Below are 27,199 nucleotides of genomic sequence, written 5' to 3'. Positions count from 1 at the left end.
CGATCACTGGGAGGACGGGAGGAACGATCACGAGCAGGACGGGAGGAACGATCACGTGGAGGTCGACCCTCTTGAGATGACTCACGAGATCGGGGCAACGGAAAAGCTCCACTAGATAGGAGAGTTCTGATCTGAGCTTGCATGCCAAGGAATTGAGCATCTCTAAGCCTTTCTCTTTCCTTGGCCGCTTCTAGCTCTGATGTGAGCTTTGTCACTGTCTCTCGCATAGCGGAGAGGCTCTCCCTATTAAGTTGCTCGCCTTGCGAGGAAGTCCCTATTCCTCGCATTCCACACTTATAGCGATGGAAGTTTTTAGTAGGAAGCCCGTATACCTTCCCCCATTTTGGACCGCCAACAGACTCCAACCATATTCTTTCAGCATCCTCGTTCGAAGGTTGGGTTGGCTCACCCGATTCACCAGCTGGATGACTACGGATGAATTCCTCCACGTTACTTTGGTAGCGACCCTATATTATTTTAAATTAAATTAGTATTTCAAAATTTTTATAAAAGTAAATTATAATACTTAAAGAAAATTGAAAGCTTACATATGCAGTTGAGGCCCGGTCCTCGACCCACCTATCTTGATCCCCCTCTTTCTTCTTCTTCATAATATGTGTCTCCTTGAATAGCTCATCATGACTCATTGGACGCCCATACTTCTTTTCTTGAAAATAAATTAATTTAGTTAATAAACAGAATAGATATACTTAGAAAAGTAAAATAATTTAAGTAATTACGTACCAATCTTCTTTTTATTGTCCCTAGGCTGATCGCACCTCCAGTGTGCAAGGAGCCTCTCTTCTCGGATGCGCGAGCTTTTTTTCCTTTTTCGCTCCTCTCTAAGAACTCTGCGGTAAGCCATTGCCTTTGCAAATCATTCCACAAATTCTCAAGTAACCAGTCAGGCCTCTTGTTCTTCTTTCTAGCATCCGAGAAAGCATCTGCCAATCTCTTGCGAGCTATATGATGAAAATTTGTAGCCACTTCCGCGCTATAGCGGTCTTCCCATACACACCTGCTCTGTATTTCAAAAGTTAAATATTAGATGGAAACACCATAAATATAAATTATTAAACTGTTTAAAAAAATATTTATACCTTAAATTGATTGAAAATTTGCTCCTTCAGTGAGAATGGGCAATCAGTCCAAGTCACATAAGGGCCATCATAAAGCTTTCTGATGGCATTGGTGATTATCCTCGTAGTCTTATTACCTGACCTGAACCTGCAATTTAACAATAAAAATACATTAATATCTTAGTAAAAATGTTACAAATCAATAGATGCAAAAATAATGAATAACACTTACCCATCACCCCCCAGGGACTATGATGATCCTGCCATATCGATCATAATGCACTACCTCATCATCACCATCCAAAGCATGTGTATCAGAGGCATGTGAAGATGGTGTAGGCGAGTCAGAGCTAATGCCTTGCAGGCGAAGGCCTGCAATAGATGGAGTCGATGATGAAGATGGTTACGATCCCTGTGACTGCGACATAGCTGGATGCGACCCAAGTGGATGTGATACCGATGGCTGTGACCCGAGTGGCTGTGACCCGAGTGGATGTGATCCATGTGGATGTGATGCAGATTGCTGTGACGCAGCTGGACTGTATGTCGGACGTATAGTCCTGTGGCCCTGTGATGGAAGACTGGGTGTCTGAATGAAGGTGTACGGCTCGTGATGCTGTGGCAGCTCAGTATAGTCGTGTGGTGGAGGATAAGACATAGGCATCTCTGAAAAGGGTGGACAAGAGGGAGTATTATTTTCTACCCTCCTCTTTCCCTTCCTACCCTTTTCTTGACCCCGAGAACTAGTAGGGTCATTGTTACCTTGACCCTTGCCTGCCATCTGCATAATATAATACACATTTAGATTGAAACATATAAGAAACTAGCTATAAAACGAGAGTGCTTTAAAAATCAACTTTTTAATCCTCATCGACGTATTGTTCCTCGTCCGAGAATTCTTCGTCCTCACTTGTTTGAGCTTCATCAGTTGATTCTTCGTCCTCATTTTCTATAATTGTTACTTTATTTATATCAACTTCTTCCAATATGCATTCAGGATATTCCAAATCATTTTCTAACTGATCGTCCACTATTTGGTGAACATTGGAGATATCGTTTTGATATGCAACATCTAACACATTCTCGACTTCCACCCTACCTACAGGCTTAGTTTTTATTACAACCCACCAATCGGACTTATTCCGCCGCAATGGATAAGGAGCATAATACACTTGCCTAACGTTATGTGCAATTATGAAAGGATCATAGCGATCATACTCCCTCGTATGATTAACCTCAATTATGTTGTATTGGTTGTGTACTCTTGTACCTCTTGTTGGATTTGGGTCAAACCACTTGCATCTAAAGAGTATCAATTTCTTATATGGCCAACCTGTATATTCTAGTTGTAATATTTCTTTGACCACACTATAATAATCAATATCTCCAACTTGGTTGCCACCACCACCTTGAACCCACACCCCGTTGTTGTTGCTATTTTTATTTTTAGAGCAATCCTTTGTATGAAACTTATAACCATTCACTACGTACTTAGACATTGTTGTGACCTAAGCCCAGGTCCCCAAGATATATCTTTCAAAAATTGATTTATACCATTATTTAGATTATTTACCTACATAGAGTTAAAAAAATTCATAAGTTAGCACAACTTATGAATCAATTTTTATACATTCACTACATATATATATATATATATATATACACTTACAAACTGTTTATATATATATATATATATATATATATATATATATATACACTTACAAACTGTTTGAACCACGTATCAAATCTCGTATATACAGCATCATAGCCAAATTGACCCACGAAGTGACTGTGACATATCAAATATTTTTAGTAGTTGCATCAATATGTAGTCACAGTAAATTTTACATTTTGATAACTAATAAATCAATACTTACTTGAGAAATGGTACAACTTCGGGACAATTTAGCAACACATGAAGTGTAACTAACTTGTACTCCATATCACTCAAACTTCTCTTTCTAACATCCTTAGAACATCGGCCTGGTTGATTGAATATGGACATTGGTGGATATAATGGATCATTCACACATTCGACCGTATGCCTATTGGGCCTATTCCTAGAACATGGCACGTTACTCTCAAAATAATAAGAACAAAAATGTGCAGTTTCCTTTGCAAGATAGGCTTCGCATATAGATCCTTCAATCTTATTCCTCTGCTTAACAAATTGTTTGCATTTGCCAATTGTCCTACATAATCTCATGTTAGCCAAGAACATTCAAATAAAATAGAATATTACATCAAACTTATAATATTACCTCTCAAAGGGATACATCCATCTGCATTGAACAGGCCCTCCAAGTCGTGCCTCATGTACAAGGTGTATTGGAAGATGTTCCATCACATCAAAGAAACCACATGGGAATATTTTTTCCATCTTACTAGAAATTACACGGATGTTCTGGTCCATCCAAAGTAGGTTTTCTTCCCTTAATATGGTAGAACACAAGTCTTTGAAAAACAAACTAATCTTTGTGATGGGTTTCCAGATTCTTTCAGGCAAACCACAAAATGCAATAGGCACTAAGGTCTCCATGAAAACATGGCAGTCATGACTTTTCAAATGGCTCAACTTCCCTACCTCCATATCTACTTTTTTTCCAAGATTCGACGCATAACCCTCAGGCATCTTCAATTTCGTAACCCAATCACAAATTTGTCGTCTTTCCTCCAAAGTGAATGTGTAACTTGCTTTGGGCTTGAACACCTTACCATTATTTGCTGTCTGCAAGTATAATTCAGGCCGCCTGCAATATTTTTGTAAGTCCATTCTAGCCTTCGGGTTATCTTTTGTCTTACCTTTAACATCCATCACTGTGTTAAACAAATTATCAAAATAATTCTTCTCAATATGCATGACATCAAGGTTGTGTCGGAGAATATTATCCTTCCAATAAGGCAACTCCTAAAATATACTCTGTTTCGTCTAATTATGATTAACACCATATCCGGGGAATCTATACGGTGGAGCCTCAGTAACTTTACTTAGACACAACAATACCCATAAAGGCGAAAATTACAGGTACAGTAGTTAGCACAATATTGGGATATTATCACTTTTAACTATTTACATTTGGTAGCCGAAAAATATATTAAATTTGTATAATTTTTGTATGTAATATATATAATGTATGTGAGCACGGGATTTTTGCCCGACTAAAATATTCCTACAAAATTCACAAATAGATTTTTTTTTCTTAATTGTTTTAGGTTTTACAGAATTTGTAGGGATTTTCGGTTAATTGTTTCTTGCATTTATTTGCATATTTAACATTCTAAAAATCATAAGAAAAACACCAAAATGTCTAAAAGTATTTCATGCATAACACTTTAGGTTTAGTTGCATTTAAGATTTAATTACATAAGTTAATTACATTATTAAACAGAAAATCACAAAATATGGGTCATTTTTGTATTTTTAGCTTTTAATCGCAAATTAAGTAATTCTTCCTTCATTAGTCTAAATTAATTAATGGTAAAATAGATAGCTAGGTTTATTTCAACAAATTAGATTGACTTAGCACTTAATTTAGTTTTTTAATTAATTAATTTTTATTAGGATTTAAAATCAAGAAAAAGAAAAGAAAGAAAAAACCTGTTTGGTTCTGAATTTGGGCCAAAACAATGTCTGGCCCAAACGATCGCCCCAAGTCCCCTAAGCTCAACCCCTCACCCGGCCCAGCCTCTTCACTTAACCGAAACGACGTCGTTTCGTTAACAGACGATCTCGGTCGTTGATCTCCTTTGATCGAACGGCCCGTAACTCCCTCCCTAACCCTTATATCTGTCGGATCCACCCCCCCAAACCCCAGAGACCCCCTCATTTTCCTCTCCCTCTCCTTCACTCACCAAACCCTAGCCGCCCCCAAACCCTTCGTCTCTCTCTCTCTCAAACTCACTCCAAACCCTAGCCGCCCAGAATCCCCACGCCGACGGCTCACTCCAAATCCTCTCAAACTCGCACCCCATAACCCTCATACCCTCCTAATCCCTAATCCCTCATCAGTTTCATCACAAACCCCACCAAAATTAGCGAACCTTAGATCTAAAAATTTCAGAAAACCCTAGTCTGGTTTATTTCGGAATTACTTGTTCATTTCTGTTTATTTCTAGTTCAATACCCACATGCATGGAGTAATCCCATTGAAAGTATTTGTTCTGGGCTGGTCTCGACCCGTTTCGAAGTTACCAGGGATTTTGGGTCCTTTCGGCGATTCGCGGCTAGAATCCATCGTTTTCACTGCTCATCGGGTTGTTTCGTTTACTCTCTTCTTTAGCATTTAGATTAGTATTTTTGTTTTCTTTTCTTGTTTTGTTGTTCTCTTTCCTGTTCTTTCTTTTTCTCTTTTCTTTTCTCCTCATTTGTTCCGGCTCTGTGCTTTTCTGGTTTTTTTTTTTTTTTTTTTGTTGTTTTTCCTTCTTTTTTTTTTCTTTCAGTCAGTTAATTAAACTTAGTCGTTAATCGCATGCTCAACTAGTTCAGCTAATGGATTGATTTAGATTAATTAAAGTTTAAGCACTTAGTCAAATCTCTGATTTTATTTGAAATATGACACTTGTTTGTTTCGTTTTTTTTTTTGGCTGTTTTCCGGGCTTGGCCTTGGGCCATCTAGGTCATGGCCTCTAGCCCAAGTTTAAGAAGATAGTTTACTTCTGGAAGCGGACAGCTGTCCATATTCAGTTGCAAAAGATGCTATTTCCCTGATTTTCAGGGAGCTGGCAAAAGATTCCCGGCCCCCTATTCTTCACACACAACACATGCTTACCTTCTATAAAGGGACGCATTCTTTTCTTCATAAAAGGAGATTTTTTTTGGGGTTCTCTCCCGAGTTAAAAGGGAGAATACAGAAAATTGGCTTGACTGTGCTGTTCTTGGGTCTTCATTTGGTTCTAGGTTTCTTTTGGAGTTGGTTTTATCTCCTCTGCTCCGCTGTTTTCTGCTGCTGCTATTCTTACTGCTATTGTTTCGCTGCAACTTCAGAGACTTATCTTATTTTGTTGATCTTGTTGGCCAGGTACCTCTTTTGAACCTTGGACTATAAATCGGATATGAAATATGCCTACGTGGAAGAGATATGCGTGCTTTGAAATTAATGGAATCAGTCATTTTCTACCTGTATTTCTTGTGCTCTGTTGGAGTTATCTAGTTCTCTTTCTTGTGAATTGTTTTTTTTAGTATCACGCTTTCTTATTTATTAGCAAATCCAGTTATGAAGTTGGTACCTAAATCTCCATGTAATGTTCATAGTACTGATTGAATATCACCTTTCAATATAACATCATATATGTTTTCAGATTTGAGACATGGTTACTTTCAATCGTTGTTGTTTGGATCGCTCTTCAAACTAAGACTAGATTCCCCTTCGTGGCAGAACCTGTAAACGTTTGGTATATGAAAGTTAGTAGCTATAATATGAATATGATTCTATTGTTGAGTTTTGTTAGGATCTGAAATCAGTATGTCTGTTCTAGTTTTCAGATTCGTCGTGTATGTCTGTTATTATAAGTCTTGGCATTTGAGTTGATCGATTGGCCGAAAAATGAAGGTTAAAATTGACTGTTACTCAAAATGGCCATCACTGCAATGTCCAAAGTGGCCATTAATTCGTTTCCGGCTATACACGAAATTCCTCAAAAGTTAAATTGTGATCCAACCACCAGACCTGCTTACTTTGCTTCTCTGTTGAACACATGGTCGTAAGTGTCTGTTTTGTAGTTATCTTAGTAATGTTGAAAACGAAGGTCGGGCTTTCTAGTTCGAAGGGAAATCCAAAGTATGTTGAATTATGATTTCTTATTTTTATTGCAATGAATCTGTCACAATTTCGAAATTTGATTGATTCTGTGGTAATGTTTAAGAAGTCTTGTAACCCATCTTACATAACTCTGGACTTGCCACATGATCTCAAGCATCAGAAAATTAAGCAATTTTGAACATCGTAGCTTGCTTTAGGCGCGATTAATAATAGAGCATCGTGACTATGGGTATGGTTCCCATGGCATAGTCATGATACGTAATCCCCAATTCGAGTGCGCATTTCACGTGACTCGACCATAACTTCAAATAATAATAAAATTTAACATACTGTAAATCGCGGGTGTATTTCATGTGGCGCGGTTTGCGATGTGTACCAAAATGACAAGTGTACGACATCGTGACTTGTTCCAGAAATAATTTCATAAATAATTAAAAGCGGTTAAAAAGTAAAAATGCACAATAGGCTTTAAACATGTATTAAATCAGATAATTAGGCCGATTATTGATAGTTGAGCGACCGTGCTAAAACCACGGAATTCGGGAGTGCCTCACACCTTCTCCCGGGTTAACAGAATTCCTTACCCGGTCTTCTGTGTTCGCGGACCATAAATAGAGTCAAGTTTCCTCGATTTGGGATTTAAAATAAACCGGTGACTTGGGACACCATAAATTATCCCAAGTGGCGACTCTGATTTAATAAATAATCCCATTTCGAATATTGTCACTTTAATTGGAAAAACTCCCTTATCCCCTACGTGTCTGTCGGAAAAAAGGAGGTGTGACAGCCATGTTTCAAAGTGAACGCTTTACTATTTTTTATGCAGTAAGGACAAGCTAGCTTCCCAGCAGTCATCCACCCAGACAACATTCCATACGCAGGAAAATCATTAATAGTCTACATTAAATTAGCACGCAAATTAAAATTCTGCTTGGTTGATATGTCATATGTTTCAACACCATCATACCACAATTATTTTAGCTCATCAATCAAAGGTTGCAAATATACATCAATCAAACTTTTCGGATTACGTGGACCGGGGATAATATAATTTAAGAATATATATGGACTAGTCATACACAACTCAGGTGGTAGATTATAAGGTATAAGAAAGACAGGCCAACATGAATATGGTGTCGCAGATATAGAAAAAGGAGTGAAGCCATCCGCACACAGACCTAACCGAATGTTCCTTGGTTCACTAGCAAAATCTGGATATGTCCTATCAAAGTGCTTCCAAGCTTCTCCATCTGAAGGATGACACATAACACCAGGTGGTCTTCTATTTTCAAAGTGCCATCTCATATGAGGAGCAGAACTCATCGACGCATATAACCTCTTTAACCTAGGTATAAGAGGTAAATAATGTATCGCCTTGACAGCGATCATATTCCCGCTGGAAAGCCTCTTGAAACGAGGCTTTTCGCAAAATTTACAACTGTCTAAAGTTGCATCATTTTTATAATATAACATGCAACCATCTTCACAACAATCAATTCTCATTGACGAAAGTCCTAACTTAGAAACCAATCTCTTTGCCTTATAGAAATCACCATGTAAGTTGATATTAGGGTCAACTAGTTCACTCATAAGGTCAACGAAAGAGTCCATGGCTTCTTGAGAAATATTCCAATTAGATATGATACTTAGTAATCTAACTGCAACAGACAGTTCAGAGTGCGGACTTCCTTCACGTAGTGGACAACTAGCTTCCTCTAACTGTTCATAAAAATATTTTGCGTCATCATTAGGAGTTTGTTCAACATTTTCATTGGGCTCACCCCCAAAAGCATCTGCAACCATATCCTGAATTCTAGAATCAAGATTTGTATTCTCCACCGACCTACTACTTTCACCAACAACCATGTTATGAAATATCCCACGGCTACTATCGATCTCTCCATGATTAGTCCACACAAAGTAATTCTCTATAAACCCCTTACTATAAAGATGAAACTTAACTTCCTCCGATTTTTTAAACTTCATACAATCGCACCTGACACAAGGGCACCTAATTACTCCTTCACTTTGGTATGGTGGAAGTGACATTGCATGTCTAATAAAGTCATCAACCCCTTCTACAAAATCCTCCCACAATCCCCGCCGATTAGGATAATTTCTATTGTACATCCAAGTACGATGTTCCATCTATACAAATAAAACAAGAATAAATTAATTTATTCTATAATTATAAATTAATTATATCTTTTTTAGTTAATTCAAGATAATTATTTTTTCCTAATTACACCAATTTATATCCTAAAAGTTCAATTCATATCCAAAAGGTCCAATTCATATCTTAAAAGTTCAATTCATATCCTAAAAGTTCAATTCACAAGAACAAATCCTAAAAACTAAAATTTCAATTCATATCCTACGAGTTTAAACATAAACTAACTAAACTAAAGAAATTCAACCCATACCCTAAAAGTTCGATTCACAAGAACAAATTAATTTATTCTATAATTATAAATTAATTATATCTTTTTTAGTTAATTCAAGATAATTATTTTTTTCTAATTACACCAATTTATATCCTAAAAGTTCAATTCATATCCAAAAGGTCCAATTCATATCTTAAAAGTTCAATTCATATCCTAAAAATTCAATTCACAAGAACAAATCCTAAAAACTAAAATTTCAATTCATATCCTACGAGTTTAAACATAAACTAACTAAACTAAAGAAATTCAACCCATACTCTAAAAGTTCGATTCACAAGAACAAATTAATTTATTCTACAATTATAAATTAATTATATCTTTTTTAGTTAATTCAAGATAATTATTTTTTCCTAATTACACCAATTTATATCCTAAAAATTCAATTCATATCCAAAAGGTCCAATTCATATCTTAAAAGTTCAATTCATATCCTAAAAGTTCAATTCACAAGAACAAATCCTAAAAACTAAAATTTCAATTCATATCCTACGAGTTTAAACATAAACTAACTAAACTAAAGAAATTCAACCCATACCCTAAAAGTTCGATTCACAAGAATAAATTAATTTATTCTATAATTATAAATTAATTATATCTTTTTTAGTTAATTCAAGATAATTATTTTTTTCTAATTACACCAATTTATATCCTAAAAGTTCAATTCATATCCAAAAGGTCCAATTCATATCTTAAAAGTTCAATTCATATCCTAAAAGTTCAATTCACAAGAACAAATCCTAAAAACTAAAATTTCAATTCATATCCTACGAGTTTAAACATAAACTAACTAAACTAAAGAAATTCAACCCATACCCTAAACGTTCGATTCACAAGAATAAATTAATTTATTCTATAATTATAAATTAATTATATCTTTTTTAGTTAATTTAAGATAATTATTTTTTTCTAATTACACCAATTTATATCCTAAAATTTCAATTCATATCCAAAAGGTCCAATTCATAACTTAAAAGTTCAATTCATATCCTAAAAGTTCAATTCACAAGAACAAATCCTACAAACTAAAATTTCAATTCATATCCTACGAGTTTAAACATAAACTAACTAAACTAAAGAAATTCAACCCATACCCTAAAAGTTCGATTTACAAGAACAAATTAATTTATTCTACAATTATAAATTAATTATATCTTTTTTAGTTAATTCAAGATAATTATTTTTTCCTAATTACACCAATTTATATCCTAAAAGTTCAATTCATATCCAAAAGGTCCAATTTATATCTTAAAAGTTCAATTCATATCCTAAAAGTTCAATTCACAAGAACAAATCCTAAAAACTAAAATTTCAATTCATATCTTACGAGTTTAAACATAAACTAACTAAACTAAAGAAATTCAACCCATACCCTAAACTAAACTAATTCATAACTAATTGACTAATTAACAAAACTAATTATTTAATAAAACTAATTAACAAAACTAATTAAAACAAGACCTAAACCCTAATCCTCAATAAAATGCAATGTTCAAATAATTGAAACACTAATCAATTGAAACTAATTCATAACTAATTAACAAAACCTAGAAATAATAAATAAATGTGTTGTAATTCAAACCTAGAATTTTTAGGCGATGGAGAAGGAGAGGGGCGGCAGTGGCAGCGGCGACGGCGACGGCTGGGCGGTGGCAACGCGGGATGGGGAATGAGATTTATGTGAGGGAAATAGAGAATTAGAGGGGAAGGTTTTGAATGAAGAGAGGGGAAAATTTCAGAGAAATGGGGGTTTTCCCCCATTTTTCAATTCTCTGATTTCAGAATTACCGATCAAAGTTGGTCGGTAATTTTGGTCGGTACATTAAGTGTTGACCGTTTGACCAAAAACCGACCAACTTTGGTCGTTTTTTTTAAAAAAAAATTAAATTCTTTTTTTTGTGTTTTTTTTCTTAAAATATTATAAACTATAAAAGAAATATTATAAACTACAAGCATTTATTTTATCTAACTATGCAATTATTATAAATAATTATAAACTATAAGCATAATCTTTATAAATAATTATATTAACTATTTAATTTTAATAAATTATAATAGCATCTATCTAAGTAAATTTTCTAAGTTATAATTAAGTATGTGAGTAATTTCTCACACACACACATACACTATATTGTAATTGATGCTAATAACTTCTTTTTTCATTCGTTCATCACTAATAATGCATGACATAGATTAATCGATATATAGGTCGAGACGTTTTGATGAATCATCGATTAATATTCATCGATACATCTAAGTAAGTTATAAGTCGATGAATCAATTTACAAATAGATATATTTGATGATAAAGTATATATACTAATTAGTATCTTCCCAAGTCTATCCCTAAAAGAACCCGACCCTGTGGTCCTACCGCTTCGTGTTCTTATATATATATGGCTATCCCTATACACACACACACACAAACACACTTCACTGACACAAACACACTTCACTGTAATACTTTAACTATATATATATAGCTTGTTATAGTATATGTTAGTGTGTATATATATAGCTTGTTAAAGTTTGACCATGTTTGACCTATTAATTTAACTCGTTTACTTAATACTAATAGCTTCTTTCGTTTATTTAATTTGTGATCCATATATATATATATATATATATATGTCAAAGTTTTAATATTCATCGATGCATCTAAGTAAGTTATAAGTCGATGAATCAATTTACAAATAGCATATTATATATAGTATATGTTAGTGTATTCATTATTTGTATTACAAAAGTGTTAACGAATTACATTTATATTATTTAGATAGTAAATATAAAAGTAATTCGAAAGTTTGATCAATGTTGACGTAATAACTGACCAACTTTGGTCGGTTATTTTGCAGAAAATAACAATTACCGACCAAAGTTGGTCGGTAAATGCTTCCCCTACATTAACCGACCAACGTTGGTCGGTAATTTTAAATATAAATTCTTAAATATTATAAAATATTTTAAATAATAAAATAATTATTAAAATTTAAAAAATTGGATCCAGATTACCGACCAACGTTGGTCGGTAATCCAAAATTTTCTTGTCTGACCAGCTGGGTCAATTCGTTGACCAATTTACCGACCAACGTTGGTCGGTATTTAGTTTTAAAAAAATGTAAATTTGTTTTTCCCCAGTTTCCGTCCAACCTGGACGGTTTTTGGTCGCTTTTTTTGACCGACCAACGTTGGTCGGAAATAGTTGGTCGGTTTGTAGCAGATTTTTAGTAGTGTTACAGGTTACTGGTTCGAGCCGTGGAAACAATCACTAATTCTTGTATTCTATTAATCTATTTTCCATGTGATGAACTGACTATTTGCCAAGAAAAGTATATGCATTTAATAATCAAAAATCATGTACCCTACTAATATGATTCATGTATTATAATTTCAGCACAACTCTATTAAACAACGACCCTTATTTGCAAATATAAAGGATTATTTTATACACATACTTCCACAAATCATCCGAAACAGAAGGAAAAAAATTAAAATAAGGAACTGAATTATTTTGGGGTAAATACAAAAGCTATTCCAAATAACTACAATTCTACAAAAGCCATTGTATATACAGACAATAACTTTTGGGGTGATTGACCAATTTAATCTATGAAACAATAGTTTCAACCACTTTTTTTTTAAAATTTCTATTGGAAGTTCCTTTTAATACAATTTCGTGATTACTCAAATATTACTTGCGTATATGACTTAAAATTAAGGTCCACATAGCAACCTTTTGACCATTTTCCTTAAGCCAAGTGGCAAAAAGATGGACTTTTGAATTCAATTTAATTTGGGCTGCTAATTATTAAACCAGGTCAAACATCGATGCTTATTCTAATTACTTTGCGCGAACACTAAAATTAATTAGGATATTAACAGTTTTTGCTAATCAGAAATTTTTAACCTCTCAGTTGTAACAATTATAGTAATTTCACTAGTCCTGTAAAACAAATTAAAGAAAAAAAGACCTTAAGCTCTAGTTCACAGCTGAAAATAAATCTTAATTTTCCGTAATGTAAAGGCAAAGGTTATAGACAAAAATGGATATAAAAGCTGCTGCTAAATAGCGAAATGAATCAATTAACAATAATTAATTTCCTTTCTATTTGAAAAATAAAAATAAGTTAAGAGACGAAGTTTCAATTAAATATTTGCAAATATATTATTTACAGAATTAAGCCGGCAGAGGACGGCAGAATTAATTAGCCGATCGAAATGGCAAATAAACTTGTCATTTTTCAGGTTTAAAAAGGAGGCAACCAAATTAAAATTTTCCAGGAAAAAATTGAGTTTGCATTTTGAGAAAGAAGCTATGGGATCATCTTTCAGTTGCTGTGGTGATGAAAAGGTTGAAGAAGGGTATGTACTAACCAAAAACTCTTTTGTTTACCCCTTACAAAGGGGCGAATTCAGGATTTATAGTTTTAAAATAGTTCTAATTTATTCTGTATATGTATTTTTACATTTTATATAGTTTGAGTAGAAGGGGAGTCATAGAGCAACGATAAGGTTGTTTTGTGTAATTTATAGGTCACAGGTTAGAGCCGTGAAAGCAGTCACCAATGTTTGCATTAGTTCGAGCCGTGAAGGCAGTCACTAATGTTTGCATTAGAGTAGGTTGTCAGTCATCTATATTACACCCATTGAGAGTGTGACCCTTCTCTAAATTCTGCATGAATACCAAATATTTTATGCATTGGGCTGTCTTCCAACCAAAAGTATGACGTTTTGTAGATGGTTTTCTATGATCTTGTTAAAACCATTTGTCGTAGCATATAATTTCTTTTTTGCATGTAAATATATTTTTACATTTCTTTACTGATATATACATAATTTGAGCCAAGAGCCATATTAGGTGACATTTTGTGAAGGATTTCTTTAATCTTGTTGAAACTATTTCTTGCTGCATATGACCTTTTTTTTATATGTTTTAAAAATTTATATCGAAGGGAAGCCTTGGAGCAACGGTAAAGTTGTCTCTGTGTGACCTATAGGTTATGGTTTCGAGCCGTGAAAGCAGCCACTAATGTTTGCATTAAGGTAGGCTATCTACATCACACCTCCGTTGGAGTGCGACCATTCCCTGGATCCTGCATAAATGCGGGATACGTCAGGCTGTCAAAGGGGAGCCGGAGCAACGGTAAAGTTGTCTCCATAAGACCTATAGATTAGGGGTTCGAACCGTGAAAGCAACCACTAATATTTGCATTAGGTTAGTCTATCTACGTCACGCCCCCTTTGGAGTGCGGCTTTTTCCATGGCCCTGCGTAAATGCGGATACTTTGTGCACGTGACTGCCCTCTTTAATTAAAAAATTATGTCAACTTACATAAGTAAAATGTGAATTGATTGGGATTTTTGTAGGCCAAACAATGAAATGGGTGGAGAAAATTCTTGGAGAATATTCACATACAAGGAGTTATATGCAGCAACAAATGGATTCAGTGAGAATAACAAGCTCGGAGAAGGAGGTTTTGGCAGTGTCTATTGGGGTAAAACCTCTGATGGTCTTCAGGTAATAAATAAATAATTAGCTTCTTAATTATTACATCATTAATAATCAATATATTCATACTCCCCAACAAATAATTTAAAAAATGTATGGATGATTTAACAAATTAAAGAAGAGGAATTCAATATTTTACTTTGAAGCATACACTTTGGTTATGCCTCTGTTGTAAAATGGTAGTCCTATTTCTTTTCTCAACAATTAAATGAACCACCTTTGTCTAATAATATTTTAAAAAGAATTGTTATCATCATTGGAATGAGAGAAGATACCAAGCAAAAAATTTGTTTTTTAAATATCAAAATTTTATTTTTTCTAAAGATAAATCAACTTTTATTCGTATCGCTAAGTTCGCTGCACTAAATTCTCGCTATACGAGAGGTTTAATGAAGGATCGAACCACATTGTCTATGTTGTATACGAATTACGGTCTTACATTACATTTTCGCTATGTACGTGATACAAGAAAGAATCAAACTATATTGTATTTATTGTATACGGCCTTACTTTGCATTTATATAATCGATTAAATAATAAAATTTTGGAATTGCAGATAGCAGTAAAGAAGTTGAAATCAATGAATTCCAAAGCAGAAATGGAATTTGCTGTGGAAGTTGAAGTGCTTGGGAGGGTTAGGCACAAGAATTTGTTAGGCCTAAGAGGCTATTGTGTTGGGAATGAACAGAGGTTAATTGTGTATGATTATATGCCAAATCTGAGTTTACTGTCACATCTACATGGTCATTTATCTAAAGAAGTTCAATTGGATTGGAAGAAAAGAATGAAAGTTGCTATTGGCTCTGCAGAAGGCCTCTCGTAAGTTTCTTTATTTACTACTCCTTTTAGCACATGTACCACAGGGCGCATAAAATATCATGTGTTCACGTGAAGAAGGCTCGCATATCAAGGGTGTTATTTAGATAGTCTACCCTAATGCAAGCATTAGTGGCTGCTTCCACGGCTCGAACTCGAGACTTATAGGTCATACGGAAACAACTTTACCTGTACCTCATGAAGTAGAAATTGTACCTTATTCAAATATTTTATACCTAAGGAGCAGCGGTAAAGTTGTCTTTTTGTGACCTATAGGTACGAGTTCGAGCAGTGAAAACAGCCACTAATATTTATATTAGGGTAGGTTGTCTATACCATACCCTTTGGTTACGGCCCTTCCCCAGACCCTGCGTGAATGCGAGATGTTTTCTGTACCGAACTGCTCTTTTAGTGTGTATAGTCAAAACAAATACTCATATATGTGTGTTTTGCTATAGGTATTTGCATCATGAGGTTACACCCCATATCATTCACAGAGATATCAAAGCTAGTAATGTTCTCTTGGATTCAAACTTTGAGCCATTAGTTGCTGATTTTGGTTTTGCAAAATTAATCCCAGAAGGGGTTAGTCACATGACGACACGTGTCAAAGGAACATTGGGTTATTTGGCACCAGAATATGCTATGTGGGGTAAAGTTTCTGAAAGTTGTGATGTTTATAGCTTTGGAATTCTTCTCCTTGAGTTAATCACAGGGAGAAAACCAATTGAAAAACTGCCCAATGGCATTAAAAGAACAATTACAGAGTGGGTTGAGCCAATGATAGCTAAAGAAAAATTTAAGGATCTTGTTGATCCTAAATTAAAGGGAAATTTCGACGAGTTTCAACTGAGACAATCGATTCGTGTAGCAGCGTTATGTGTTCAGAGCGAGCCTGATAAACGACCAATGATGAAAGAAGTTGTTAGTATATTGAAAGGGGAAGAGGTGAATTTTGTGAAGGTAAATCAAAATTTGAGAATTCAAAGTATTAAATATGGAGATGATTTAATGGCAATGGATCAAGCTAGTGATCAAGATGATGATCAAAGTAGTGATCAAGGGAATGAAAGTAGTGTTTATGGTGTGTTTGGTGCTATGGAAATGCAAAAAATGCAAGATCCTTACAAACGTTTTGGAGAGAAATAAGGTGTGAAAAGGTGGGTGAAAAGAGTCGTTCCTTTGTGATTTAGTTACACAGTATTTTAGGTGCAAGCAAATTGATCTGAACATCATTATCGTCCAGAAAGAAATTTAATTACATGGTATGTTATTTTAAGCTATTAATGACATTCCAATGCACAATGTCGAGGAATTAAACTTTTGAGGGCTTTTTAAGGTGTTAATTTTTTTTCTTGAGTTTTTATGTAATTTTTCTAATGTAAGAGATTGGAGCTTCGAGCCCTTTAGTGTTATATATATATATATATATATATATCTTCACTTTATTTTTAAAATATAAGTACAATGTGTGTCAAAGTCAATTCTGCTCAACCCGACTCGAAACCAATTACAAAATAAGATTATCCATTAGTGCACTAGTGATATTATGTAATTAGATTCTTAATTAGAGTTTAATTGCCCTCTCAAATTATCAATTTTTGTTTTAGAAATTAAATATAAAATCCTTAATTCCCCCTCTTAAATCTCATGATTTATGCTTTAAATTCAATCAAAAATGAGTGTTTCAAGAATCATACACTGTTCATTATATATATTTGGCCATTTCCGCAATTGCGGTCCAACTATTACTATAGCGATCCAGACCCAAACCAAAAAGCAGTGATTTTCACAAATAGGATCGATCACCGAATTTTTCCTATTGTAACTGAAAACGACGATAGGGTGGCTGGAGGATAGTTGAATTGATGGCTGGATAGTTGTTGCTGCACAAATCAGGACAAGAGTAGAAAGCACCAGACTTGCTATATTGCTACTAAAATCCACATATCCATCAATTTACAGCAGAAAAAAATAACAATAAACAAATTCACTAAGCATCTTCAAAATGGTCAGCCTAATTTATACTTCTATCGAATATAAATAGTTTCTGGTGAATTCTAAAAGTAATAACACCCCAATTCTTGTGATCGTTAGAATTCTCAAAACTTTAAAATTCTGGCTAGTGTGATTTAAAATTTTAATATGGAACTATTTTCTCAAAAATTTTCTCAATAGGGTCAAAATATAAACGATGAATTTATAAAAGTTCATTTTGCGTAATTTCGCCAAAACAGTAAGCTAGCAGTGAGAAAGAATGTATTTTAGTCTTTTGGTAATGAAACTCATCATATTTGTGCCAAATTTACAACACCAATATACTATTAATTATGACTATTAAAACTTTCCATTATGATTTCATTATTTTTAGAAATTAGAAAGGGATGAACATAGCTAAAGAGAGCTTTCTGTACGACTCATTAAAGTGAAACAGAGTACTGTACTCTAATTACAAGTTCAATATTTAATTGTATGCCAAAAGATCTTGAGGTTAATTTAATAATGGATAAATTATTTTCACACTAAAATTTTGTTCCTTGTAATTATCCTTAAAAGCTAGCTAATTCACTGTACTTGACACCCTTCTTTCTGTCCCTCATGATAATTTATTCTAAATCTTCAATTTATTTCCTTATATTTGTTACTGCACGTTTTTTTAATTATTAATTAAGAATCCATCCTACTTAAATCACACCATTTGGAAATGGATTTTACTGAAAAAATGTTTTTCATGAGGTAAGTTATAATTTCTTCCTTCTTCTCTTACGCAACCTACCCCCCCCCCCCCAAACACTCACACACGATCAGAGTAGATGAATAAATAAAATAGCTCGACGGCAGAAAGATAAAATATTTATCACCTTTTTATGGATTATTCCGTGGATCTTTTACGCAATCAATGTATGTTTTTACTTATTTAACTTTGTTACATTTCAACTGCGTCGTACAATATTGCTTTATTGATTTAATGATCGAACGAATAGTACTTAGTCGGGGAACCAGGAAATCAAATAAGGTTATTCGAAAATACATCAAGAATGTTATATTTCATGATTTTGTAATTTTAAAAGTAAATTTCTCAGTAAAGTGAATATTGATTTGAAGTAAAGTCTCTGTCATATCCATAATAATTGGGAAAATGCTAATGATTGTACAGTTAGCTGTTGTTTCAAACTGCCATATATATAATTACATAATCATCATCATTTTTTCCTGTTACTTATGTATTTTAATTTTTACTTTTCTCTTGGTAAGGATTTATAATGTTGTTGTTAGCACATATAGTTTTTTCTTAAAGTGGTGTTAGGTCTTAAATTGTACTTTACATTGCATGACACTATGATGAGACCAAGAGGGTACATCTCTGACTTTGAAATAATTTGTTTATTTAATTCCAAACATGTAGGGAAAGTTTATTAGTTTTGGCAATGTGGATAATAAGCAATAATAAGTAGATTTTCACCACCCCCATTCACTTTTTCTCCTTCCACAACCCCATGCACCATTTTCTTTGCATCTTATTTGAAAGGAAGCTTAGATTAACGGTAAAGTTATTTTTGTGCGATATATATATTACGAGTTTGAGCCGTAGAGACAGTCATTAATACTTGTATTAGGGTATACTGTCTACATTATACCCCTTAGGGTGTGGCTCTTTCTCGAATCTTACGTGAATGCGGAATACTTTATACACCAAGTTGCCCTGCCAATTATCCCTTATCTTTTGTTCATTCTCTAATTTAGTAGCCACAGAATTTGTATGTGTATCTTTCGCTGATATTTACTTATTCACCAATCAAATTATCTATGTCCATGGGTTATTATGCATTCAACTTATTCATAGGGTAAAAGAATTTTTACATCGATACACCAATACTCAGTGTCAGAATCAGGGATTCAACCTTAAGTAATTTTTAACCCCCCCCCCCCTGTCACTAATCTTATGTTAAAGAGATTCAACCGTTTCTATATAGCAAAAATAAACTATCGTATATTTTTACACAATACTATAATTTTCTGACGAATGAAATTCAATTAAACACTACTCATTCCCTCCCTCAACCCAAGAAAGTTCCCTTTCAATGAGAGCAAGACAAAGAAAAAGAGATTGGTGTGTCATCTCAAAGTTTTGAACAGTAAAAAGAATGACTTAATTTGAGTGGCACACAACTTTCCCTACCAAACTCTATGAAAAAAATGGAATAAACATTATTCCCTTTTTAGTTTACCATGTCAGAAAGGAATGATAGGCCATGTATCAAACTTATGAAACAAGAGAAATCAAATACAAAATACCTTTACCTTTGCTTATCCCTCAAAGCACCCAACCATATAGCACTTAATTTCATATCCAAAAGTTACATTACTTTTTTTTTTTGCTCTATGCTTCTTAAAAAAGAATAATTGAATGAAACTAAAGTGGTCACCCCCCCCCCCCCCAAACCACCACCACAAACTCAACTTCAAGTCCTAATAAATACTAATCATTCAAATCTCTCTTGCACAAGTTTTCTACTTCTATTTGTTCATTCAATTTTGTAAATTGAAAGAAGAGATAAAATCCAAGAAAATGATGGTTTCAAGTACTAAACCTACAAAAATTCTTGTAGGAATTTCTTTGAATGTTGAGGAAAGTAAAGAAATTCTTGCTTGGGCAATTAGAGTTTTAGCTAATCCTAATGATACCATTATAGCACTACACATTGTTGGTGAGTTTTCTCTTCAATTATGGCCATAATTTTAATTTGTACACTTAATTTTTCATTAATATTTATATTAGGGTAAACTGTCGATATTTGGACCCTGCATGAACACGGAATGCTCTGTGCACCGAGCTGCCATGTCCTTTACTTTTGTAATCTTTCTTGATATTTTTTTCTTATATGTGACCCTTGGGAGAACGACATATTTGACTTTTATTTTTACACACGTGTTAGGGCAATAATCTTTTGTCTTTTCTTCAACTGTTTTTAGTGCTAAACCAAACAAAAAAGAAGATAAAAAGACATAAAAAATAAATAGAGGGAAGACCAATAAGAAGGAGGAATCTGGATTTTTATACATCTATTTTGTAGAATATATTCAACTCTCATACGTAGCAACATTAGCTGCTGTTCTTCAAGTTAGTAATATTCAAGTATATTCAAATTTTCCAAAAATGTAGCTTCTAATTAACAGTCATTGAAATTTGTATAAAATGCCTTACATGTTTTTTCTTTTTTGCATTGGTGTAACAGTGGCAGGAGAGAAAAGCAAGAGATTTGGTGATCAAAGGAAAGAAGAAACCAAGAAATGGCAGTCTGTAACAAAAAATCAAACTCAAATTCGACAGGCAAAAGCATTTGTTATTTCTATGATGGGAGAATTTACAGAAACATGTCAATCTAAACAGGTAAAAATACTATAATTCTTCAAAAAGAACTTTATTGCATTACAAGTTATATGTCGAGCGTTTATCGGAAACAACCTCTCTATTTTCATAAGGTAGGAATAAGGTATGCATACATAATATACCCTCCCCAGACTCTACTTGTGGGATTACACCGTTTTTTTTTTGTTTTGTTATTGTTATTGCATTACAAGTTATGTTGATGGTCTCTCGGAAACAGTCTCTCTATCTTCACAAGGTAGGGTATAAGGTCTGAGTACACATTAGTCTCCCGAGACCCTACTTATTGGATTACATCAGATTTTTTGTTATTGTTGTTGCATTACAAGTTATATGCAATTTGTCTCTGTTATTTCTATTACAACAACTATTACTACATTTCAGTTCCAAACAAGTTTAGTCAATTATATTAACTCTCAGTGTTCGTGTCGTTCCACTTAAGCCCATCTTAATCCAATATTGTATAATTAATGTCTATAATATTTGTATTAATTTTCTTCAATTTTTCAGGTAGGTTTAGAGGCTAGAGTTGGTTTTAGTTCTAATGCAGGAAGAGGTTTAATTAAAGAAGCTAAAAGTATTCCAGCTGATTATCTTCTCATTGGTGGAAAAAAGAATAAAACTTGCAGGTAATTAAGTATTTTCTTAAAAAGTGAATTATATCCTTTAGTTTATTTTGACTTATTATTTTTTTTTTGGTCAATGATCTTCAAATCAGATATCCATTCACAATTGCAAAGTATTGTTGTGAAAGAGTTCCAGATAATTGTTCATTAGTTGTGGTAGCAAGAAAATCAGGGCAACTACCACATAACGTTCAATCCAATTCAATTCGTGTCCAAGGTAATTCAAATTCCTATTCCATAAACATCAGGTCAATTATTTTTGAAAGTGACTGAACTATTTATTAATTATAACAGTCAAATCACAAAATTTTACCCACTATAATACTAAAGTCACCTTGATCAATTGGGTGAATTTAGCCGTTATAGCGGGTAAAATTCCATAATTTTACTGTTATAGTACTTTAACGTGATAGAAAATAACTTTATTGTTATAGTGGATAAAGCTCGGATATACTTTAATGTTATCGAGAAACAGCTTTGCAATTTTATTGTTGTACTACTGAATAAAGTTCAGTGAGCATACGTGAAATTAAACCATGGAATATTTTCAAAGTCGAATTCATAGCATCATTACTTACATAGCCAAAATGTTGCAGAAAATCATCAACCTAGTTCAAGATGGCCTAAAGAAAACAACTCTCCTTCTTCAAATAAGCAAATTATTACAAGAAGTTCACCAAAAACTGTACTAAACGGTTGTGAAGGAGAAGAAGATAGTTCAAGTTTTGGAGAATCTTCAATTACTAAATCTTCATCATCAGTTTCAAGCCAATTTAAAGTACAACAAGAATATTTCAAGAAGCCAATGTCTCCGTTGAGGCGAATTTCGTCGTTTTTGCGTTCGCCTTTCGATTCAAGCTCGAGGAAGAAGAGTGCAAGTTTTCAGCATAAGGAAAAACAACAGCCTCCATTGAAGTGTTTTAGCTATGAGGAGATTGCATGTTCTACAAACTATTTTCATCTAGGTTTGTACAGTCAAACCTCTTTATAATAGTCTCGTTTGTTCCGATATATTTTGGCTGATATAATGAAGTACTATTATAGAGAACATATATCATAACATAACATAAAAATTGATTCCAGAAAAGACTTGGTCGTTATAGTGAAATATTGTTATAAATGATGACTGTTATAGAAAGGTATGACTATATATATCTTCATGTCTAAAACTAAGTGGACGTTTGGACATAAGAATTGTAAAATTCCAAAATAGGGGAAAAATTCTTTTCAAGTGAAAATGGTATTTGAAATTTAGAGTTGTGTTTGGACATGAATATAATTTTGGGTTGTTTTTGAAGTTTTGTGTGTGATTTGAGTGAAAATTTTGAAAAATAGTTTTTTGGAGTTTTTCAAATTTTCGAAAATTTCCAAAATGCATTTTCAACTGAAAATTGAAAATTTTATAAACAAACGCTGATTTCGAAAAAAAATAAAAATATTTTTAAAAAAAGAAAAAAATTTCTGATGTCCAAACGGGCTCTAAGATGTTCTATTTGCCAAAAATATAGAAGAATATAAAATTGTCAAAAGCACCCCTGAAGTTTTATGAAATATAAGCAAGCTTCCTTAGTTGTGGCTTTATTTTGCTAACCCCCTCTCCAAATTTTATGGAAACACTATATTATAAACTCCCAACTTACAGCTATTATTTGGTTTGAGTGTATCGTCTCATAATGTATTCGATTGTAATTTATTGTTATCTGGATATAATTTTTGGAATGGTTTATTAACATAGTTATTATTTGGTTTGAGTGTATCATATTGTACGAATAACCTTATACTAAATGATCTTAACTGCTGTAAATTTTAGATTTATCAATAATTACTCAAATAATAATTTATTTTCTCCTTTTCTTGTTGTAGAGAATTTAGTGGGACAAGGAGGATATTCAGATGTATACAGAGGAGATTTTGAAGATGGAAGAACAATTGCAGTAAAGAGATTAGCAAAGGACAGTAATAATATGAACAAAGAAAAAGAATTCCTAATGGAATTAGGTGTAATTAGTCATGTTAATCATCCAAATACAGCAAGTTTAGTTGGTTATTGCATTGAAAATGGCTTCTATCTCATCTTCAAGTTTTATCCAAATGGTACTCTCTCTTCTGCATTACATGGTAAGTCTTGCATTTTCGCAATCGGATTTAACTTATATACACTATAGTATAACAATATTTTAATAAATATCAGTATATTTTAACTTATTGTATAAAATAATATACCTAATTTTTCAGATTACGTCATAATCTCATTTACCATGATCAATTACATGTATATCTTTTAGTTGATCTAATTATAATAAAAATAGTATTAGTATATAAAAGTTTAAATCTTCAATGTTTTGACATTTTACTAATAATTTCGCTTACCAAATGAATTTATTTAGTAAAAGTAGATTTTTTTTTAATTGTTCTTTTTCCACTTTCTTTTATTTGCAGGAAAATCAAGCAAAGCACTTGAATGGCCGATGAGATATAAAATTGCCCTTGGAATTGCAAGAGGTTTACATTATCTTCACAAATGTTGTAAACATCGTATAATACATCGCGATATTAAAGCCTCAAATGTTCTATTAGGACCAGACTACGAGCCACAGGTATCATTAATTAATGAAATAAGCATTTATAATTAAATCAAATTTTTGTTTATCGGAAACAGCCTCTCTACCTAACCTCAAATGAGGTTGTAAGTTCGAGTCACCCCAAGAGCAAGGTGGGGAGTTCTTGGAGGGAGGGAGCCGAGGGTCTATCGGAAACAGCCTCTCTACCCAGGGTAGGGGTAAAGCCTGCGTACACACTACCCTCCCCATACCCCAATAGTGAGATTATACTGGATTGTTATTGTTGTTATTTTACGTCGTTTTTTCTTTTTCGCATGATTTTTGAAAGCACTAGATATTTTTTTCAATTTTGACCAGATATCAGATTTTGGGCTAGCAAAATGGCTACCAAATAAATGGACACACCATGCTGTAATTCCAATTGAGGGTACATTTGGATACTTAGCACCAGAATATTTCATGCATGGAATTGTGGATGAAAAAATTGATGTTTTTGCTTTTGGAATTCTTCTTCTGGAAATTATCACTGGGAGAAGGCCTGTGGACTCATCAAGACAAAATCTACTTTTATGGGTAAATACAAAGGAAATACTTTAATTATTTCTTCATTTTTTATGTTATTTATATTTCCTTCGGGAGGCGCATCTGGGAGCAACGGTAAAGTTATCTATATGCATGTGACCTATAGGTCACGAGTTCGAGTCGCTGAAACAGCTGTCAATGCTTGTATTAGAGTAGACTGTCTACATCCCAAGGGCAACCCTTCCTCGAGCCATGCGTGAATGCGAGTTGCCTTGTGTGACAGATTGCCCTTTATTTCCTTATGGAATTTTTTGAAACATTTAAGGAAAAAGACAACAAAATTTTGGATTATGGTCCATAGATTTAATAATGATATTGCTCCCAAAAATATCCCATTTTGTATGTCTTTTCGAATGAACGTAAATAAGCATGTGTAAGTTGGATTTGAAAATGACTTGTGATCTAAGGGGCCAGGAAAAATCTAGGAAATTATCTTATTAGATAAAATGGGGCTTTCTAAAGAATAAAAAAAGATATTCGAATATTTAAAAATATATTTAAAGATGATAAAAATATTGTATTTCATATTATTATAGTTTGTTAAATGAATTTTATTAATTAATTGCAAAAAAAATATTTTAGGCGACACCGTTGATGGAAGCTGGAAAATTGATAGAATTAGCAGATCCAAAGTTGGAGGATGAATTTGACATGGATGAATTACATAAGATGGTTCTTACAGCTTCATATTGTGTAAGACAATCCTCAATATGGCGCCCGTCGATGACCGAGGTAATATACTACTCGTTTATTCACAATATTCAACCGAAACAAAAAAATTAGTTAAAAATTATGATCGGTTATATGAATTTTTAGAAGGGGAATATTGAAGTAACAGTAAAGTTATTTCCGAGTGACCTATAGATTAGGGTTCGAGCCGTGGAAGCAATCATTAATACTTGTATTAGGGTAAGATGTACAACATCACACCCCTTAGGGTGCGGCCTTTCCACGGACTCTGCTTGAACGCGTAATGCTTTGTGCACTGAGCTGCCTTTTTTTTTATATGAAATTTTACTGACACTGTCGCATCAATAGAAAACATATGAATTCTTTTTTAAAAAAATTTATTTTTGTTTTACTTGATTTGAGTAGGTGTTAGAGTTGTTGAGATATGGGGATGATTCTGAAGCAGCAAGGAGTTGGAGAATACCAAAATTTACGAGTGATGAAGTTGATGATTACTCAATGGTTTTTGGATATGATCTTCCTTCTGATTTAATTTTGGAAGACCTTTTCTAATCTTTTTCTATAATGTAGAATTAATTGTTTTTCTCTTTTTTCTTAGAGTTTCCACTTAAACAAATTATTATATTTAGTTTATTATAACATTCATAGGGCACACATAGGCTTTGGTTTAGCCCTTTGTTAAGGGAATTGGGAACCTATACCCAATTGCAAATTGTTATTATATGTAGTAGATCAATAGTTAGAGTATAGGAATTTGTCATCTTAATAATTTCATATATTGTACTTTTTCATTTGATTCTATCATTTACATTTACTTTGGTTTTTCAAGTATTTGCTTTTATATTTTTTCAGTCAAAACTACTATTTTTTGTATGGGGATCATCACGTTTGTCTTTACTATTTTTTGTATGGACCTTTTTACTTTTTCTATACATGTTTGATGTGCGAAAACTGTACAAATTTTTTTGAATTTATGTAATGCCTTATTCAAAATAATTGATGTAATATATTTGATAATTTTCTTCTTACACAACGTAGGTTCTCGTGCAATATTTTATTCAGGTAACTTCTGTTCCATTGTACGCAACAATATTTTATTTCAGTGTTATGTGCAAATATTTATATCTACTTGAAAAAATCTCATACTCCTTCTATACCAAGTAACTGCCGCTTGTCACTTTTCGAAAGTCAATTTGACTAATTATTTAAGTTAAACTGTATTTGATCGATCCAATTTATTAAAATTAAAATTTAGATACAAATTACCATAGGTTACAATTCTTTTTATGTTAATATGATTAAAAAATATGTTTTAAGATATTAATTAAAGTTTATAGTTTGGAATTCGAGAAGTTGAAAAGTGACACCTTTGGCACGGAGGGAGAAAACGAAGTTAGACATTGATCACAACTTTACCTAAATTACCCTACCCTACTTTCTCTCCTTTTAAATCAAAATATGCGAGCACTTGGTGCAAAAGAGGCACATTCCAATTAAAAGTTTTTCTAAATGGTAAAGTTTCAATGAATAATGAACAGAAGTACAATTATTGTGGGAGACTTCTTCTAAACTTTTCCCCTTTAAATACTTACGCTTTTTTTCTACAATAAAGCATACGCATAGTAATAGGCATAGACTAGAATTTGCCACGACCCGAAATTCTCATCTTCGGATCGTGATGGCGCCTAACATTTTACTTGTTAGGCAAGCCAACATTAGAATAATATTATCTATTTTTTTTAAAACAA

General features: G+C 33.2%; 2 protein-coding genes across 5 annotated transcripts; both read left to right on the top strand.

Annotated features, from left to right (window-relative positions):
- Nucleotides 1-13,533: 13,533 nt before the first annotated feature.
- LOC107764958 (PTI1-like tyrosine-protein kinase At3g15890) lies at nucleotides 13,534-17,018 on the top strand. Its single transcript, XM_016583533.2, has 4 exons — nucleotides 13,534-13,640; nucleotides 14,646-14,796; nucleotides 15,344-15,606; nucleotides 16,062-17,018. The coding sequence occupies exons 1-4, from the start codon at nucleotides 13,594-13,596 to the stop codon at nucleotides 16,750-16,752; spliced, it is 1,152 nt and encodes a 383-aa protein (XP_016439019.1). The 5' UTR covers nucleotides 13,534-13,593; the 3' UTR covers nucleotides 16,753-17,018.
- A 3,140-nt stretch (nucleotides 17,019-20,158) lies between these two features.
- LOC107781020 (putative receptor-like serine/threonine-protein kinase At5g57670) lies at nucleotides 20,159-26,279 on the top strand. Of its 4 annotated transcripts, none has more exons than XM_016601643.2 (10): nucleotides 20,159-20,312; nucleotides 20,841-20,995; nucleotides 21,503-21,621; nucleotides 21,711-21,835; nucleotides 22,215-22,583; nucleotides 23,482-23,736; nucleotides 24,058-24,215; nucleotides 24,537-24,752; nucleotides 25,344-25,493; nucleotides 25,857-26,279. In XM_016601643.2, the coding sequence occupies exons 1-10, from the start codon at nucleotides 20,174-20,176 to the stop codon at nucleotides 26,001-26,003; spliced, it is 1,833 nt and encodes a 610-aa protein (XP_016457129.1). In that variant the 5' UTR covers nucleotides 20,159-20,173; the 3' UTR covers nucleotides 26,004-26,279. The 4 variants fall into 4 exon arrangements, with proteins under 4 accessions (XP_016457129.1, XP_016457132.1, XP_016457130.1 ...); XM_016601644.2 differs by lacking the exon at nucleotides 20,159-20,312 and adding an exon at nucleotides 20,615-20,725; XM_016601645.2 differs by lacking the exon at nucleotides 20,159-20,312 and adding an exon at nucleotides 20,637-20,740.
- Nucleotides 26,280-27,199: the final 920 nt, after the last annotated feature.

This window comes from Nicotiana tabacum, chromosome 18 (assembly GCF_000715075.1).
Source record: "Nicotiana tabacum cultivar K326 chromosome 18, ASM71507v2, whole genome shotgun sequence".
Lineage (NCBI taxonomy): Eukaryota > Viridiplantae > Streptophyta > Magnoliopsida > Solanales > Solanaceae > Nicotiana > Nicotiana tabacum.
Note: the sequence above shows the minus strand (reverse complement) of the source record. Positions and strands in the feature narration are given on the sequence as shown.